General features: G+C 44.7%; 1 protein-coding gene across 5 annotated transcripts in view; it reads left to right on the forward strand.

The window, feature by feature from the left end:
- Window positions 1-16,801, forward strand: part of ARID1B (AT-rich interaction domain 1B) — an 843,008-nt gene that overhangs the window by 684,759 nt on the left and 141,448 nt on the right. For 3 of the 5 annotated variants that reach the window (XM_086926863.1, XM_086926866.1, XM_086926864.1), the window contains 2 exons: window positions 14,178-14,505; window positions 16,285-16,413. In XM_086926863.1, coding sequence (XP_086782989.1) covers window positions 14,178-14,505; window positions 16,285-16,413 — 457 coding nt within the window. The remainder of the gene's footprint in view (window positions 1-14,177; window positions 14,506-16,284; window positions 16,414-16,801) is intronic. The other 2 variants (XM_086926865.1, XM_086926867.1) reach the window with 1 other exon arrangement.

The following is a 16,801-nucleotide window of genomic DNA, read 5'->3' on the forward strand; positions in this document are numbered from 1 at the left end:
TAATGCTCTTTAGTATTGTGGCACATCTTAAGATACAATGCATGGTGGTCCGGGGTTTGGTTGTTTCCAAAATTTGATTGTTGGAGGAAGACCACTCCCATTCTCAGACATCCTGCAAAGAGGGTCTAGCTCACTGTACTTGCTTGGTCCAAATTGCCAGTCTTATTACAAACATTTCTTAGGGTGGCTTTTTGTATTCTGACTGTGCTGGCTGGTGCAGTTTAGCAACAGCTTTGTCATAAGAAATATGTATCAAAATATGAGTCAATTTTGAAACCTGAAAACCAACGATGCAGCTGGAAAAAGTCCTTGCCCGTGAATAGATCAGTTGTGCCTAGAGGTGGGCGCGCCATTAAATTAGCAGGGAGAGCCGAGCCACGGGTCAGCTCTGGCTCTGAGAGCCATGGAACGAGCCGTTAATGAACTAGGGGAGACATAATTTATTATGAGAAACCTTTGTGGTTCAAGATTCTTACATATCAAACACAAGAGTTTTTTTAATTTGCACACATCCTGTACTCGTGTAATTGAAGGTACTCTCCTACTGGATTATGTACAAAAACGAGGCTCGGTCAAATAAAGTATTTGCTAGAATCACACAATTTGACCAAGCAGAGAAGTTGGGATTAATCCTTGATTTTCAAGTTCCACACTGTGCAAATCAGCCACTAGATGGGTATCTCTTTCACAGTTTGAAAAACTCAAGGGAGTTCGGGTGTTGAAGCTAGCTGTCTTTCCACTCATTTTTCCAGGAGATAACAGTAAGAATCAAAAAGGATGGAAGAGCACAGAATCCGATCAAAGATCTCCAACAGAGATTGTTGTGGGAGCCTCAACAGTTATGTTTTGTCAGTTTCCTGGGGACATACTGATGACTTATAGTGACATCATCAAGTCTGTCCTCCACCAGGAGATGGCTCTCATACCATAGAGTTTGGGATACATGATGTAAAAAATGTGCTTAAAATTACCTCCTACCTCCAAGATCCTATGACATTTTTTTTTATGGGAATAGTGGCAAGATTAAAATTTGAGCATGTGTATAGGAAGAGATTGGGTATCCCACACATATTTATAAAAAAAATGTCTGGTCAACATGTTACTAGCGCCCTCATGGGTCGGGGGCTTTTGTCAGGACTATGGGTTGATTTTATGATCCCTTCAGAGAACAAATTGGGACACTTTCCCCTGGTTATAGTTGTGTTGTCCCAAAGGAGAATTTTAAAGAGACTGTGTCCTTATCTAAAAAATACCCTGAGCAGGCTCCATAGGTCTTGAGAGGGAGGCGGGATAATGACGCTCTGCAGAGTGGAACAAACCGTTCTGATGGGTGTCCCTCCCAGTTGCATCGTTCTCTTTCGCACATCAAAGTTAATGGTTTGTCCTAATTTCTTGAAGGGCTAGATTAGAGCATGGTTGACAGCGGACCTGCCAGATCACTCGGTGCCACTGTGTGTCACACGATTTCGGCTCCCTTCACACAGTCATCTGGAGCGGAGCCGAAATCACATGGTGGCAGGAAAAACGAGCTGGAAACCACTGCAAAGATTGGCTTTCCTGCTTATTTCCGGAGGCTGTAAGCAGCCGCTGTCCATTAACCCCTTCGCCGCGGGGCTAAGTCCCCCGTGGGGCTGGTGGGCGCACGCAGCGCCATCGTGCCTGTGACGAGCTCAGCTCGTCGCGCTGCACGGTGGCGCTGTGCTAGTCATAACCATGCCCATTTGCGTGGAACGCTCAGCACAGCAGGGGAATTATCCCCACGTGTGAGCGCTGCGCGGGTCATGACGAGCTTAGCTCGTCATGAGCACAGCACAACCGTGCCTCATAGCGAGCTGAGCTCGTCCTTAGCACGGGAGGAGTTAAGCGGTGAGAAAACACCTCAGGACATTGGCGACCGCCTCAGTGACCCTTTGTGTTTTTTTGGGAGGGGAGGCAGTGGGAGGGGGGTTGCTGTAGTTTTCTTTAGGGGGGAGTGTGTTGGGAGGGCTTGGTGGAGGGCAGAGAACCTCTAGGTATCTCTCTGCAAGAGACCTCACGACCCTCTTCATACTGACATTTCTTTATATGTTGACAGGCAGAATACACATTTTATTTTGGGCAGTTTTGCATAGCGTGAACCATGCCCCAGTACATAAGTGCACTTCTCAACAAACTAATTTAAAAAAAAATCGGCACAGTGAGATTTGCCAGTATTCACAAGATACTGAGAAGAGGCCCGATTTTTAACCCAGTTCCCATCCAACATGTCATGTTAAGCGATTGCAGCCACTAGGCTTCATCGCCTCCTATTAAAGCTCGGCTCGTTTTGGGCTCAAAGTTCCCAAAGAACCTGGAGCTGAGCCACAACCAGGCATCTAGCTCGAACTTTCAATGGCTCGCCCACCTCTAATTCTGCCTGCCAGCGAGCACCGCTCTAGTGGTCTCATCTGGTACTGAAGGACCAATGAAAATATTTTTGTTATTACGTCTAAATCATTGTTTTATCTTACTTAGTAGGTCACAAACATAAGCGATTATAAGGTTGTTAGATCTTTCTGAAATTAAGAAATGTGCGGTACTCCGTGCAAACCAACCATATGCCAAACTGTAAGGCTCTTTTCTGTAAGCAATGACCGAAAACAGCTTGACCAATTTTAGTGAAAGCTTTTACAACTTTCCAACTCTTGCTAGTAAGCACTTGCTGCTGTGATCTCTGGGCTGCTTGCACACCACAGGTTTAGGTCTGGTCCACTCAGCTGATAGTCCTTCCGCAGTCGATGAAATAAGTATTTTTGAGCTGGAAAGTGGTAACATCTGTTGTGTGTTTTGAGACCATTAGTATTGGAAGTGGAATCATACCAAATAATACCTGTTCATTCTGATATAGGAATTAGCATATCGCCCAAAAAATGGTGGTAGTTTTTCTCTTAATGTCCACAGCTGCTTGCTCCCACTGTCAGACAAGCTTGTCTAGTGACCTTTGTTAATGAATTTCTCCGCGAGCCAACTTGGTGCTAGATAACGTAGTGCTACATATAATATTCTGAGTTGTAGTGTTACTGACCCTCCTCCCCACCCCAACCCCCCATGTAGACCTGGGTTTATGCCGTCCCCTCCTTCCACGCCGTTTTATAGCTATATGTTCGTTTTATTTCATGGGACAGAGAAAGCAGTTCATTTTGTCATAGCTCTTCAGTAAAGACCATTTTCCAATTCTCATTCATTGGAGCAGACTTTTTCTGTCGATCAGCCTGTCCTCTAAGTTGTCCAAAAGTTAGTAGGAGAATATGGTTAGCAAAGACCAGCTGAGCTTGAAGTTACCTAGTTGAGTCCCATAAGGATTGCAATGGGAGGATCTATCATGTGCTTTTTCGTGTTCTGCTGCTGGTCAATAGAAAACAAAACAGGTGATGGACCGAATGTGGATCAATGTCACACATTCATCCCAGTCAAAAGATCTGGGCCCAAATCCATCGTTTTTTTGCATTCCACACCACCCTGGGTTAGACAATGGCGATATGCAAATCAGCTCTGACCCTGTGCCCCATGGGAACAGTCCAGTCCGAACTATAAAAGCCATGTCCTTCCCAGAACGGAATCAAGCATCCGAGGACCGGACCGGTTTCGAGGTAACACTTCTCATCAGCCTGGCTACCTTGACTCCAGTGGTGTGGAGTGCCTGGGACCCACGTCTGAGCATCCCCAGCGCACTTATGGCGGTATTGCAAACAAAACAGGTGATGGACCGAATGTGGATCAATGTCACACATTCATCCCAGTCAAAAGATCTGGGCCCAAATCCATCGTTTTTTTGCACTCCACACCACCCTGGGTTAGACAATGGCGATATGCAAATCAGCTCTGACCCTGTGCCCCATGGGAACAGTCCAGTCCGAACTACAAAAGCCATGTCCTTCCCAGAACGGAATCAAGCATCCGAGGACCGGACCGGTTTCGAGGTAACACCTCTCATCAGCCCGGCTACCTTGACTCCAGTGGTGTGGAGTGCCTGGGACCCACGTCTGAGCATCCCCAGCGCACTTATGGCGGTATTGCAAACAAAACAGGTGATGGACCGAATGTGGATCAATGTCACACATTCATCCCAGTCAAAAGATCTGGGCCCAAATCCATCGTTGTTTTGCACTCCACACCACCCTGGGTTAGACAATGGCGATATGCAAATCAGCTCTGACCCTGTGCCCCATGGGAACAGTCCAGTCCGAACTACAAAAGCCATGTCCTTCCCAGAACGGAATCAAGCATCCGAGGACCGGCCCGGTTTCGAGGTAACACCTCTCATCAGCCCGGCTACCTTGACTCCAGTGGTGTGGAGTGCCTGGGACCCACGTCTGAGCATCCCCAGCGCACTTACGATGGATTTGGGCCCAGATCTTTTGACTGGGATGAATGTGTGACATTGATCCACATTCGGTCCATCACCTGTTTTGTTTGCTGGTCAATAGAAGGCATTGTATCCAAAGTGCCTAAATAAAGCAGAGAGCAAGCGCTGCTTCCCTTTGAAGATGCATAGTGTTCAGTTTGTTAAAAAAAAGTGTAAGAGTATTGTATTTTTCTTAGGAGTCCACTATTGATTACTTGAGTTGCCGAATACGAAGGGGTCTAGTTTGATTCCACTTCATACCTTTCGTCCAATGTCCACCCCACCCCCACCTCTACCTTTCCTCACTTGCATAGTTTCTTTTTCATCTCTGATTTTCCTCCCTTTGTTACTGTTTTCCTGTCTTTCTCTTCGAATTTCGCGCTCTCTTGCTCTGGGTCAAAGTTTGTTGATGGAAAATTAAGTACTGGTCCCCAGAAACTAGTGCCAATGTACTTCACAGGCAGCTACTGGCACAAATTGGGCACTGACTTTGCACTGTTTTCAGTAATTGTTGATTATGGTCAGGGCAACTGGAATAATTCAGCAGGAGAGGGCCAAGTTGTGCAGCAGGGTTGAGTAAAATATGCGCAAGAAGAGGCAAATAATGCGGTATAATGCAACACGTTTTGTAATAGTGTTTATTCATTATTGTGTCTCTTTTAAACTTGATAACCCTCTCTGGGGCATTAGTTGCACCTCATTAGTACCAGTTTAACACCCCAATATAATAATAAGAAGCAGAAAGGTGACCAGTCCAGTTTTGCAAAGAGCCTTCCACTGTGCGGCAACACGTGTCGTCACATTTTTAGTAACTTTTGAACCGTTTAAGCTAGACAGGGACGGACTGGAAACCAAAACCGGCCCTGACAAAGTGCTTGGCGCCGTCCCCCCACCCCCGGGGGTTGGAGGTGTGACCGGGGCTGTTTTCGGACGTTTTTGTAACAGGGTTTGCTGCAAAAACGGCCCTGTAGCAAAAACGGCCGCAAGCGGCCCAAAACCGGCCCCCACCCTTGCGGCGCACTCGGGTATTGCCCGGTGCCCGCTACGGCTAGTCCGGCCCTGAAGCTAGAAGAACTTTTTTTGTCAAAATCTGCAGATGATGGATTATGTGGCAAATGCAGTGAATCTATAATTGAGAAAAAATCACAGCGGCCTTACAATTGCATAATTCCAGTGGCCCCGTCTATGGCATGTGAGGGCATCTGCAGTGTACAGTGCTCATTTTACATCGTTTCAGAAAGTCCTCTCTACAAGTACCATTACGTTGCAAGGTAACTACATGGATGACGGGCATCAGCTGGAGAGTTACTCTTCTCAACCCTTACCCCTTCCATCCCAGTGGCATAGCGCACATTGATGGACCCCCCTGCAGAATGTGAAGAGGGAGCCGAGTCTCCAACATCACTCGGATAGTCATTGCCCGTGGGCTGAATTGGGGTCCTCTGAAGCTTTTGGGTGCCCCCAAAAGGTTGTGGGCCCGCTGCACCGCGGCCCATTCCACCATCTCTGCCGCTTATGGTTCTACCACTCACCTCACTGCCCAATCTTCTCCCTCTTGCATGTAACTGCACTGCCCATTGTACCCCACCCCCAGTGACTATCTCTCCCTTGCTTTGTAGGCCGGAGCACACTATGTCACCTTCATACTCCAGAAAGTAATCTGTTCGAGGCATGTGGGCTGCTGAATTCATATCTGTGCATAGATCGCCGCCTAGTGTTGGGTCCGGATGATTGCACATTGTTGTCCTGGAAGAGTCTTCGAAGTATCACAAGATAGGTGGCTCCTCCCCTGGTCTACAGTGCGCATGGGCATCCTCTCCATCCTTAGATTGTTTTTTTCCGCCATTGGGTTTGGATGTACTTTCCTTTACTCGAAGTTCGGAATCAAAACTACACTCTCAAGAGGCCAAAAGGCCTTCGGTATCGTCGGCATTGTCTCGAATCGGTGCCGACAGCTTCTTTACAAACTTTAATCACCTTGGGACGTCGAATCGGGCCGCGGGCCTTCTCGGCGCCACGCGACCAGTCGATGGAACGGAGCCCATTTAAAAGATGTCCTCTTTGTAACTCTAAATACCCACATATCGATAAACACCCAGTTTGTAACAAGTATTTATCTCCGGAACATAATGAATCCGACTGCCTAGTCTGTGCCCAATTTCGATCCAAAAAGACACTTCGGATTCGACGGGCCGCTAGACTCATCATGCAGAAACCAGCGCCAGAGCCAGATAATATCTTCGGCGACGAAGATCTTGTCGAGGCCGAAGAATACGAACAACTGTCGGATCAAGAATCGGAGCATGACTCCGACTATTACATCGAAGAGGAAGAAGACATCGTCGAGGTAGGGGACGACGAACAAGGAATGGGAGCCGTAGAGGACGACTCCAGTGATGAACCGGGCCCAACCGTGAGTACGGGGGCCTATACCTTTACCTCCATGGTTCCACGGGCTCAGGTCGAGGCATCGCCACAAGGCCTTAGCCAAGATCTCGAAAGACATTCTATAGCCCCGCAATACAGCCCGGCTAAGAATATTCACAAAGAGCCATCGGATCAACGTACTCCGAGATTGGTGATATCGAAACCAAAAATGGTGGAACACAAAACTAAACCGAAACTGATCGACTACACGGTCTTCGGACCACACTACGTCGATCCATCGGAGTTGACACCAAAGAAACTCGTCGACAATACAGTCTTCGGGCCGAACTATATCGATCCATCGGCGTCGATTACAAGGGTCGTCGAGCCTAAAACCAGCAGCCATATATCGACTCCAAAACAAAAGGGTGTCGAACCGAAAACATCGACGTCGACGGCTGACAACACAAAAAAGAGACTCGATCCAAAGAAGGTTGTCGACCCCAAACTAAAAGGTGACAAACCATTGGCTCCGCTAAAGAAAACAATCGAGCACAAGAAAATAGAGCCAAAAAAGGCCATCGAACCAACACCAAAGGGCGTCGATCCGAAGCCATCGGTTCCGAAATCGACACAAGGCCATAATCGAACCGAAGAAAACGGTCGACACAGGAAAAACTTCGGCTCCAAAGACACAAGCACTACAGAAACAAACTGTAGCGCCACAAAAAAACATCGGACCGATTACGTTTGGCCTTCCACCTTCCTCGAAAACAAAGGCGGGCGACCCAAAAAGCGGCATCGAACCAAAACAAACTAAGCAAAAGACATTGGCTAAAACAACCACAACTGCTGAACAGGAAGTCCTACATCCAGACCATGAATCAGTTGAACAGTCAAAACTTTACATTGACCCAAACTCTGGAAAAGTCACTCTCTACAAGAGGAAAATCAGACCAGAGACTGTGAAAGAGACTTACACTATACCACTCAAAAAGAAAAGGGACTGTCCTAACTCACCTATTCTATTTGAGCTTATTCAGCCAACTAGGCCTAACCAATACTCATATACACCCACACACTCAGATGAAGAGGTGGATGAGGAATATAATCAGGAATACAGCTACCCATTAGACAATGACCTAGACAGTCACATTCAACCATGGGCTGACCCAGTACATCCTGGTGACTCTCAACCCATTCCTGATACTCCTTCATACCCTACTAGGCCTTCTCCTACAGAGGACACAGCTGCTTTTAATTCATTAATCGAAAGGGCAGCCCTCCATCACAATGTGGACATGCATGCAGACCCTGTGGAGGAAGATTTCCTCTTTGACACTTTTGCCACATCAGAAAGAACGATTAAAACACTACCTATGTTGAAAGGGGTACTTAAACATGCAGGAGACATATTTAAAGATACCACTAGGGCAAGGGTCATTAACCCAAGAATAGAGAGGAAATACAGGCCAGCGCCACTAGACCCTACATATATTAAGGGACAACTGCCTTTAGATTCTTTAGTGGTGGCAAAAGCATGTTGCATTGTCGCCCCACTGCTCGCGGAGCATTGTCGCCTCACTGCTCGCGGAGCATTGTCGCCCCCACTGCTCGCGGAGCATTGTCGCCCCCACTGCTCGCAGAGCATTGTCGCCCCACTGCTCGCGGAGCATTGTCGCCCCACTGCTCGTGGAGCATTGTCGCCCCACTGCTCGCAGAGCATTGTCGCCCCACTGTTCACGGATGATTGTCGCCCCACTGCTCGTAGAGCAATGTAAAAAAAAATGATAATAGCAGAAGTTATTTCTGTCATCAATGTATTTTTTTCCGCCAGGTTAGGCGGGGCTGGCACTCCCGTGATGTTGGGGGAGAGGAGTGGTTTGCACTCTTTACGTGCGCACAACTGCTTGGCCGGCCCTCTCAGGCTGCCCCAAGCAGTCATGTGCACTTTGCATGTCCCCCACCAGGCTGCATTACACAGCCTGGTGAGGAGCATGCATAGCCTCCCAGTCCCCGTCTGAGCACCAATCCACGGTGCTCAGACCAATCACAATGCTGCAATGCAACATTGTGATGGGTCATATGTACTTCATGGTTCAAGAGAGACGACGAGGGACAACACGACGGAGGTGAGGCGGCGGCGGACTCGGCACGCAGGTACGTGCTTTTAAAATTTTGAGATACCCCCCACCTGTGACCCCCCCCCCGCCCGTCTTCCACTCTTGTTCCCTGCCAGCCACTACTGGGTAACACTTAGGCCAGATATTATATCTTCATTTAGCTACGTTTTGGGATTCCATGCAAGCATGTTTATCTCTTACTTATTCCACAGGCAAGAAGGGTAAATTCCTACGCTGCAGCATTACATGCCCCCTCAAATCCATACGATTCACCACAATTCCAAAGTGTTTCCATGCCATGTGTGAAGACCACCAAGGTTTTTATTGGTGGAATCGTGTCATGGGACGCTATGGGGGATTACTATTATGGTAGGCTGAAAGAAACAGTGGTATGTAATCGTGTCTGCTAGTTATGCTGTCTAAGTTTTAGTTCTTTTTCCCTCCTAAGCAAGTTATGCGTCCTCACGTTGGAGCATATTAATATATGTTCAATTAAAGAATGCCTTAGTAGAACTGTAGTTAGATATGCACCTAGGTGTCAACCTAGCTTTAGGGGCATTTAAACTGGAAAAGAACGAAAGGACCAATTTACAAAGGAAGTTGAAATAATGGAACATTGTTAGTTAGCGCCCGACAGGGCCGTCGCTCACGCCTTTGCTGAATGTGGGCTCTGTTTGTTGCGAAACTATATTGCAAAACACCGAATGTCGAACAGTCCCCACGCATACACGCCCAGTTCCTAGATTTAAAAAGAAAAAAAAAACGCTACAGTGTCTTTCTAACCTTTGCAAGCTCAGGCGGCGCATGCCTCAGAGAAAGGGGCTACGGCGAAGCGAGTCAGCTCGAAAAGGAAACATAAATCCCTCCTGCTGGGGCCACGTGAATTGGAGGGAATGTCACTGTTTTGAGCCGGCCTGTTCATTCAGGGTGGGGGCAGAAGGGCGCCTCAGACCCACTCGAAGCGACGAGAACGCGGCTGGCAAGGGTGGGGGCGGGTTAGGCCGCACAGCCTAATGATAGTCATTAGACTGTCTGAACCACCGTGGGAACCGCGGGCCACAGTGACGTGAATCTTTTCATAAGTAAAGTGTTTTTGCATTTTCTCCGCAAGCGGGTGGACCATGAACACGACTGCATGCTGCCATATTAAACGAAGGCCTTGTGTAAACTTTGCTAACAAAGTATTACACTCCACAGAAACAGCAACAACCCGTCCTAAAGCCATTTAGTCTTAAAACCTCTTCCTCTGTATGTTTTGTGGATTGCACCCATTTGGCTTCCTCAGTCACACGTCCTTGTCCCTAATTCTCTCCAACAGTCATGCAGTTTTCCCTAGTTTTTTCCGAACTTGAAGAAACCTTACGAAATGCAATGGATTCTCATAAATCATAGCCAGTTTAGAGAGCTTGGGTCCACATTGCGCGTCTTAACTAGCAAGTGAAAGCAACGTTCATGAATGCTTGCCTTTTTGGTTCCGCCCTTCTGCGCTAAATATCTTTTATAGTTAGTTGTTGTCACCGGCCTCAAATCTGGACACTTATTTATAGAATGCAGTGGAATATGCCAGTCCTTTCTAAATGAATCCACAAGCATAGAGAGGAATAGAAATTGTATTATTCTCCTTAATTTCCAGAACCAGAAAATAAATGAAACATTCCTTATATTTAGTATGATTTATCGTATTCTTGCTTGTTTGAGGGTTTATGGATAGCTATCCAGAATGAACACTATGATGGTGATGAAACGTGCATTTACATTTTTTCCAAAACAGAGATATTATATTATTTCGGCAGGTGGTGGTGTGGTATTAGGAGTGCTTTACAAGTGATTATCTAAGTAGGAGTGCCGTGAACCATGAACATGAGCTGTACAAATAGAGCTGTACACATAAAAATGGTAAACTCAAAAAGCCTGTGCTTGGGTAATAGTGTGTATTAATGTGAAACCCACATTGTATCTGATAGTGGGTTTTGAGATCATAGGTAGTCGGGTCTCACACAGTAGGGCAAACAAATCAGAAATATGACATTTCAGTCCCAGTTGTACTTAAAGCTTGGTGTCTTTGTCAGGATGGTGGACTGTCAAAGATGGGAAGTCAAGCAGGAAAGGACCATTTATTCATAATTTCAGTTCTAAAATATATTAAAAAGAATTAGCTGCAGAACACAATGGGGATTTTAGCAGGGAAAGCTAAAAGATGCCTTCATAGGTGCAGCATTCCAAAATGTCACCTTAAATCTCTTTTATCAACATGTATTCTTCTTGACAGGATCAGATCTTTGTAGGTTATATCCTGGCCAAATGTTGCGCTAAGTAGCATCAGCAATTATGAAGCGTCCACAGTCCAACTGCATCCAAGAAAAACCTTGAAATGGAAGGATTGGTGTAAAACCAAATGAATGTCCACCATCTTGATGATGTCCCACAGTATTGGGTACAGCTTGCCTTCCCCCCGTTGCATTTGCTTAGTTCATTTTCATAGTTTGTAGCATTTTGGTTCGATTATCATGTTTGAAGTTTTCATAACGCCATGTGGCCTGCCTAAATGATATGACACCCCTGGTTTTGGTAGACTTGCAAATACATGGATTTTGAATTTTTTTTATTACTGCCCTAACAATTACTATGTATAATATGAGCCAGATATGTTTTATGCCTCTGGATTCATTCTCGTGTCTGAGACAGCAAACCTAGCTTAAATATTTTGAAGGTGATTTCTGTGGGGATCATTGTAGCCAGACACTCAAAAACATGTACGCTGTTCGGGGATACTGGGCCAGTTCTTTTACTGATATATAGCTCATAATTTAATCACTGGGTTAAAATAGGATTCCAGTCACAAAGTTGTGGTTATGTTCATTTGTTGATTGGTGATGCCCATGAACTAATTTTATTCTGAAAGGCCACAATCTCTTTATTAATGGGAAATGCTGTAGAGTAGCAGTTAAACATGTGAAGTAGGTGAAACAGTATTAATTTTCAACAAGAAACTAATCATTTAGATACGTGATGTCAGAAGTGATTATATAGCTTGGTGTGAATCTCATAAATATTTGCATCAGAATGTACCAAAAATTCCAATCGGAATTCAGATTTAAAACTGATCTCTCCCAAGCATTATTGACCGTATGTCATGGTTGGGTAAGACTTTATGGTCCACGTCTTCAAAAGATTCAGAGTAGCCTGTTCACTATAAATACTACAAAAGCTTAATTATACAAGAAAGAGTGCACCAAATATACATAATTCGGATTTTGCAATTCGCTGATGAATTCTTCTTAAGAAAGCAGTGTCCTGTATGCCAGTAACTTTCCTAGACATAATGTGTCGAACCGGACACACTTTACTATTGTAATACATCATGTACAGTCCTCTCATTCAAAAGCAAATACATTACCTTCCCACTCCTCTGTCTGTCAAATTCAGGGTATGACTGGCAGGCGCATCCGTCATCAGATGATTTGTCACGTCACCCAACTCTTTCCAGTCAAAAATACTTTCTTTTGCTTCTTTTCAAAACGGTATTCTCCACCACAGATCATATAGCTATATATTTGATATGCTCGATTTTTTTACAACCTTTATTTTTCCATTTTATTAACACAGTACAAAGAACCAGGCAGCAAGTAGTGGTTTATGTAAGGTGGGAGAGATGCACCCAGAAACCATGCACAGTTTTACATATGACATTGTTAATAGCACCAGACACAGCAGGCTCCTCAATTGGACATTGCGCCTCAACCCACAGGACTTTCGCCCACCTCCCCTTCAGCACGTCCAGTCATAGACCCCTCATCCATACTTTTTTCCCCACTATCATCAGCCTCTTCAACTCCTTGATCAATTTTAAGTACCATGGACCCAGCCCTTTCAACCAACAGGAATCACCATTTGCATGGACTCAGCCCTTTCAAGTTCACATCATTGCTGATTTATTTTCCTGTCCAGTTCAAAATATAACAGATGTCCTAACTAGTCCAGATGTAAATCAGACATGTTGTTCTTGTTTTTCCCCACAAAATCTTACCAGATCCTTCTCTACCCTTCTCACCCCTGACATGGAGGTTTTAGGGGTCAGAGAATGGATGTGTAGTCCCAAATTGAATATTTGGTTTATTTGTTTGTTCGCATGAACCACACATGTGGTGCATCAGACCACTTTACATCGAACATGGTAAGATTACATGTAGTATTGTATTCCAGAAAAAGAGATTTTACTACAATAATCCTGCCTTGTGCTCTTCAATAGTCTGAGATGAGAAACATTTTATAAATGTGCTTTTTTGCATCTTTTTTAAATGCTAGAATGGCAAGAGCCAGTCCTAGGTTGTCAGATAGTGAGTTGCAGACCAAGGCAACATGGCAGGAAAATGCTTGATTAGGCGACTTGTATTATTGTTTTTTGTGATCTCCGGTAAGGCTTGATCCTTGGCTTTTGTTGGTACCTCGTATAATAAGTAGCTCACCTTGGAGGCAGGCAGGTTGATGGAGATGTAAGTCCTTGTATACAGTTCAGTAAGATATGATCTTGATTCTTGTTTCTAATGGTTGCCATTGACTATTAACCTGGATTGATGCTCTTATAATCCCTTCCCTTCAGTAACCAACCTCCATCTTAATGTAAGACTGCTTTTAGTGGGGCTATGGGGATTTTGTCGAGGCCCACCATGATGGCATTATCACCATCCAAGTGCAAACATACCATAGCTTGAACTATATGATTGATGTGTTTATCCGAGAGAACCCTTGAATATCCCGAGTCGTGCTGTTTTATTTTATTTGAGTCATTTTTCGAGTTTATTTCCTCATTTCAGGTAAATTTCTCTGCAATTAGGAAATCATCAAACGGGGTTGGTTTATGATAGTATTGTGATGTTCTACTTAATGTTGAACAACATGACTACCATTTTCATAGGCCCCCTGCATAGTTGTCCCTGTGGTGATTCAACCCTAGTAAATATATTCTTGTGCCACATGGAAGGCAGGGTTGCCAAATCCATAAGACACTTGCACAAACAAGGACGGGTGGAACATTGTTTTTAAATGCTAGTGCCATCTTTTTATTATGCCCTTATTACACACCTGTGAACTAGTTTTGGATCCAGCACTTTACTCTGAACAAAATGTTGGCAGGGCTTGCCATCAACTAACATTTAATGGATCAATTGCAAAATAATACTGTAATCTTAACTGTTTGTTTATAAATACCGAGCAGTCGTTTGGTATATTGAATGGATGCTGTCAAAATAAATAAATGTACATTATAATAATTAAATACAAGCTTAACTGTAAAAGCTTATTTTGTGCTTTTTTGTGTGCTCTAGGTAACTACTCTAGGCCTCCTACATACAGCGGCATGCCCAACACCAACTACAGCGGCCCAGGGCCTGGCATGGGGATGAATGTGAACAACCAGCTGCATGGCCAGGGGCCAAGCCAGGCTGGTGGCACCATACCCGTGGGCCGCATGCCATCCGCCGGGATGCAGAACCGACCGTTTCCTGGAAACATGAGTGGCATGACCCCGAATTCTCCCAGCATGGCACCGCAGGGAGGCCCCGGCATGGGGCCGCCTATGCCATCTGTGAACCGCAAGGCACAGGAGGCGGCTGCTGCAGTAATGCAAATAGCAGCGAATTCTACGCATGGCAGGTATGTATACAGGTTTCATGATAGAGACTGAAAGAAAATGCTGTGTAGTTTAAAACTCTGAAAAATGATTTCAATGTAAGTTAATTGATTAATGTGTTGAGTCATACAGAAATGGGCATTTGTCTTTCTTTGATCAGGACTATATGGGTCAAAATGGGTCAAAAGTATTAATTATAGAAAACACATGAAGCAAAGTTGTGATTTTCGCATTGGTCTAAAGTTACAAAATGGCCTCCTTGAGTTCACTGCACAACAGTGCACATTGATGGAAAAAATATATCTTTCAAACAAAGAGGCTTATTTTACCTGCACATTGCTTTGTTAAGCAGCCTGCAGAGAAACTTTTTATTGATTAAGGCATCTATAGCCTACTCTCTCTTGGGGAAGTGTCCTGGGACGATTTACGGTTAACACCGGGTGTAGCCTTAAAGCTCCCCTGATGTTCGCTTCTTAACCCAAGATCACTAGATGGTTCCATGGAAAACATCTCGAGGAGCTGCTATGTCCTCATCAAAATGCCAGTCTTCCCTCTTTCATTCTTCGTACCGGTGTCTCCATGTTGGTCCCAGCTGGAGTAAGAGACGCTGGTCGGAGATATTCACCGAACTGCAAGTCATTCCCCTCCCACCACAGTATATGCCCTTACAATATGGTTGATGGAGGAAAAGAAAAAAACTTCAATGTGTAGGGTTATAGACATTCAGATTTTAAATATTGAAATTGGCAGGTATTGTTTGTGGCTGGTATGGAATATGTTGATGGCTAAGTGAATGTTTTTTTTCTGTTTAATGAAGAATTGCTCATTAATCCACCTACAATCTTTCCAATACTCCATTCCAGTAGAAGCTTCTTTTCGTTTTATTTTTTGTCCGTGTTTGTAACTAGTTTAAATTTTACACAATTTCGGGTAATCTCTTCACTCTGTTTACATATTGGAGGAGCCTGGCTGCAAAATGCCCCCCTGTTGAGTCAGCGTTGTGCTGCACATTATCATTCTAGTACAGTGATACTCAGAGAATGGCCCGGGGGCCATATATAGTCCTCCTGACCGTTTCATGGGGCCCCCTGGGCAACAAAAGCATAGGACTGCTGTTTACTGGACTCAGCACTACCATTAAAACATGGTAAATAAAGAGCAAGCATTTATTTAAAGATTAATACCAGTTAAAGAAAGGAAGTAACTAGTGTGTATTGCACCCCTTAACTTTAGAAACACCTTAATTTTTAAAGGTGTAAAAAATATAAACTACTTCTGAATTAAAAAAGTGTATCTCAACCTGCTGAACAATTTCACCGTAGTAAATAAGACTATATCAGTGCTTTCAGAAATATTTTTTTCGAAGCCCTCTTACATGTGATGATGAAGAAAAAGCAGGGAAATTGAAGAAACACAATTGCCCAGGATCACAAAATGTGGTCAGCTCAGGTTTTCTGGTGCCATATTGTTCAGCCGCTAAATTTACATGCTTACACCCACTTTGCCACCCCCCAACCCACGGCTGTCATCAGTGCGGCCAACATTTTCGGGCCCACGGGAAAATATTTGGAAATACCCATGTTATAGTTGATAGTTGGGTCGCTTCCTGCTGCTATACAAATTGCTTGATTTTCCAGCTTTCTCTCTAGTCTCCCTAATTTTGCCTCAATACAGCACCTTTGGCATTCAAACGTATTCTGAGAGGTTTACATGCTGATGTGAACAGAATGAAGCTGTCAGGTGTGTTTATACTTGTTATAACAGCACCAATTGAAAGAAGCTGTTCTTTTGTCCTGCTCTAGGCCACCATACACTAGGTCACCTGCTTATCCCAGCCAGTCTGGGGCTGGCGGACGGGCCATGTTCCCTTCACAGCACCCCAACTATGTCAACGCTCAGTCTCCCATGCTGCACCAGCCAGACCAGTACGGGTAGGTAGTAATACAAACTGGACTTGCTGTGGGGCCTTGGTAAATCTTTTATTTATTTTGGGAGTGGGGTGCAAGCGGGCCTTTGTTTGACAACATTCCATTTAACTGCTGAACGATTTCCAATATTTTTTTGGGGCGAGGAAGTGTACAAAATCATTTCCAAGTCCTTTTTTTAATACAAACTGTCATTTCTTTTTTTTTTTTCTTTTTTTTTTTTTACTTCTAACACTGGAAATGCAGTGGCTTCACTGAAACATTACGACACTCTGCATGGCTTCCAGCATGGCTGCTTCATGTTTGGAGGGGAGTAGAGAATTGCCTTTCCGCTCCCTGCGTTGTTGTGTTGTGTAGTGGCTTTGTTATGGACATTTTTAGAGTAGTTGCCTTT

This window comes from Lissotriton vulgaris, chromosome 6 (genome assembly GCF_964263255.1).
Source record: "Lissotriton vulgaris chromosome 6, aLisVul1.2, whole genome shotgun sequence".
In the NCBI taxonomy this organism is placed as follows: domain Eukaryota; kingdom Metazoa; phylum Chordata; class Amphibia; order Caudata; family Salamandridae; genus Lissotriton; species Lissotriton vulgaris.